Here is a 2,500-nt window from a genome sequence, read left to right on the forward strand (position 1 = left end):
GTGAGGGACCTTAGAGATGGGCTGAGGGACCTTGGAGATGGGCTGAGGGACCTTAGCGATGGGCTGAGGGACCTTAGAGATGAGGTGAGGGACCTTAAGGGACCTTAGAGATGGGCTGAGGGACCTTAAGGGACCTTAGAGATGGGCTGAGGGACCTTAAGGGACCTTAGAGATGGGCTGAGGGACCTTAGAGATGGGCTGAGGGACCTTAGCGATGGGCTGAGGGACCTTAGAGATGAGGTGAGGGACCTTAAGGGACCTTAGAGATGAGGTGAGGGACCTTAGAGATGAGGTGAGGGACCTTAAGGGACCTTAGAGATGAGGTGAGGGACCTTAGAGATGAGGTGAGGGACCTTAGAGATGAGGTGAGGGACCTTAAGGGACCTTAGAGATGAGGTGAGGGACCTTAGAGATGAGGTGAGGGACCTTAGAGATGAGGTGAGGGACCTTAGAGATGAGGTGAGGGACCTTAGCGATGAGGTGAGGGACCTTAGAGATGAGGTGAGGGACCTTAGAGATGAGGTGAGGGACCTTAGAGATGAGGTGAGGGACCTTAGCGATGAGGTGAGGGACCCAAGCGATGAGGTGAGGGACCCAAGCGATGAGGTGAGGGACCTTAGCGATGAGGTGAGGGACCTTAGAGATGAGGTGAGGGACCTTAGCGATGAGGTGAGGGACCTTAGAGATGAGGTGAGGGACCTTAGAGATGAGGTGAGGGACCTTAGAGATGAGGTGAGGGACCTTAGAGATGAGGTGAGGGACCTAAGCGATGAGGTGAGGGACCTAAGCGATGAGGTGAGGGACCTTAGCGATGAGGTGAGGGACCTTAGAGATGAGGTGAGGGACCTAAGCGATGAGGTGAGGGACCTTAGCGATGAGGTGAGGGACCTTAGAGATGAGGTGAGGGACCTTAGAGATGAGGTGAGGGACCTTAGAGATGAGGTGAGGGACCTAAGCGATGAGGTGAGGGACCTTAGAGATGAGGTGAGGGACCTTAGCGATGAGGTGAGGGACCTTAGAGATGAGGTGAGGGACCTTAGAGATGAGGTGAGGGACCTAAGCGATGAGGTGAGGGACCTTAGCGATGAGGTGAGGGACCTTAGAGATGAGGTGAGGGACCTTAGAGATGAGGTGAGGGACCTTAGCGATGAGGTGAGGGACCTTAGAGATGAGGTGAGGGACCTTAGAGATGAGGTGAGGGACCTTAGAGATGAGGTGAGGGACCTTATAGATGAGGTGAGGGACCTAAGCGATGAGGTGAGGGACCTTAGAGATGAGGTGAGGGACCTTAGAGATGAGGTGAGGGACCTTAGCGATGAGGTGAGGGACCTTAGAGATGAGGTGAGGGACCTTAGAGATGAGGTGAGGTAGGATGCGGATACGTTTGGGATAGGGGGAGGAGCTCCACTCTCCAGGAGAACCTCCCAGTAGAACCCCTCCCCCCCTCATTGAGAGGAGCCAGCTGAGATGGTGCGACGCCTCCTGCTGGTCTCCTCTTTGGAGGTGTAGCGGGCAGCGGCCAACTGGGAGGAGACCCCGAGGGTCCACGCCAGGAACTACAGGAGGAATGATTTCTCCTGATTGCCACCCGTTGCCATGCAGATGGAAATCTCACTTAAATGGACGAATCTTTCTGGAGTGCAACTGAACTTCCATTCCAGGAAGTGCATTGGTCTTAATGCACCTCTGCTTGGAGAGTTATTGTTCCAAAACTTTGCGAGGTTTGGTCTCATTTGTTTGTCTTTCGTTTTCTAATGGAGGAGACCCCCCCGGGGGCAACGCTGGGGACGCTCCGCTGTATTCAGCCGAATCGCAGCTGCTCGGTCGAGGTGAAAGTTGGATCCTGGGTTTGTTTGTAAAGTTTGGGCGTCGACCTGTCGCCCTCTCTGCAGCGGGAGCTGTTCGACATGGAGCCGTGGGAGCGGCCCAGGGAGGAGTTCAAGCTGCACCGGAAGCTCGGAGAAGGACACTTTGGGCAGGTGTGGGAGGCCCTGTGGACCACGGAGAACAGGAGGGTGGCCATCAAGACGCTCAAACAAGGTGAGGGACGGCGGGATGAAGACGGGGGCCGACCCCCTCTTCTCCGTCCGTTGGATCAGATGAAAAGTGGTGGAACAAGCCTCCAGGTGAAGTCCTGATTTTCCACCACTCAACTCTCCCTTTTTTTCCATCTTTCCATCCCTCCATCCCTCCATTCATCACCTCCATCCCTTCTTCCTTCGTCCTTCCTTCCATCCCTTCAACCCTCCCGACACTATTACCCTCCATCCCTCGATGGTTTGTTCCTCCATTCTTCTTTCTCCTTCCCTCCGTCCACCCCTCCCCATCATCCCTCATTCCTCCACCTCCACCCCCCCTGACGTTCTTCCTTCTACCTCTTCATCTTCCCCACTACTCTTCCCCCCCTTCCACCCCTCCATCCTTCTCTCCCCCATCCCTCCATCCTTTCATCCATCACCCCTCCCTCCACCATACCTGCCCCTCCAGAGGACACCAAGCA

General features: G+C 55.4%; 1 protein-coding gene across 1 annotated transcript in view; it reads left to right on the forward strand.

Moving 5' to 3' along the window:
* srms (src-related kinase lacking C-terminal regulatory tyrosine and N-terminal myristylation sites) overlaps window positions 1-2,500 on the forward strand; it is a gene marked incomplete at its 3' end in the record, with an annotated part of 24,710 nt that overhangs the window by 16,610 nt on the left and 5,600 nt on the right. Inside the window, exons 4-5 of the mRNA XM_080015192.1 lie at window positions 1,893-2,040; window positions 2,488-2,500. The exon at window positions 2,488-2,500 is cut by the window's right edge and continues 146 nt beyond it. Of these exons, the coding sequence (XP_079871318.1) occupies window positions 1,893-2,040; window positions 2,488-2,500 (161 nt within the window). The remainder of the gene's footprint in view (window positions 1-1,892; window positions 2,041-2,487) is intronic.

Source organism: Zeus faber, assembly GCF_960531495.2.
Source record: "Zeus faber genome assembly, chromosome: 15".
NCBI classification, from domain to species: Eukaryota; Metazoa; Chordata; class Actinopteri; order Zeiformes; family Zeidae; genus Zeus; species Zeus faber.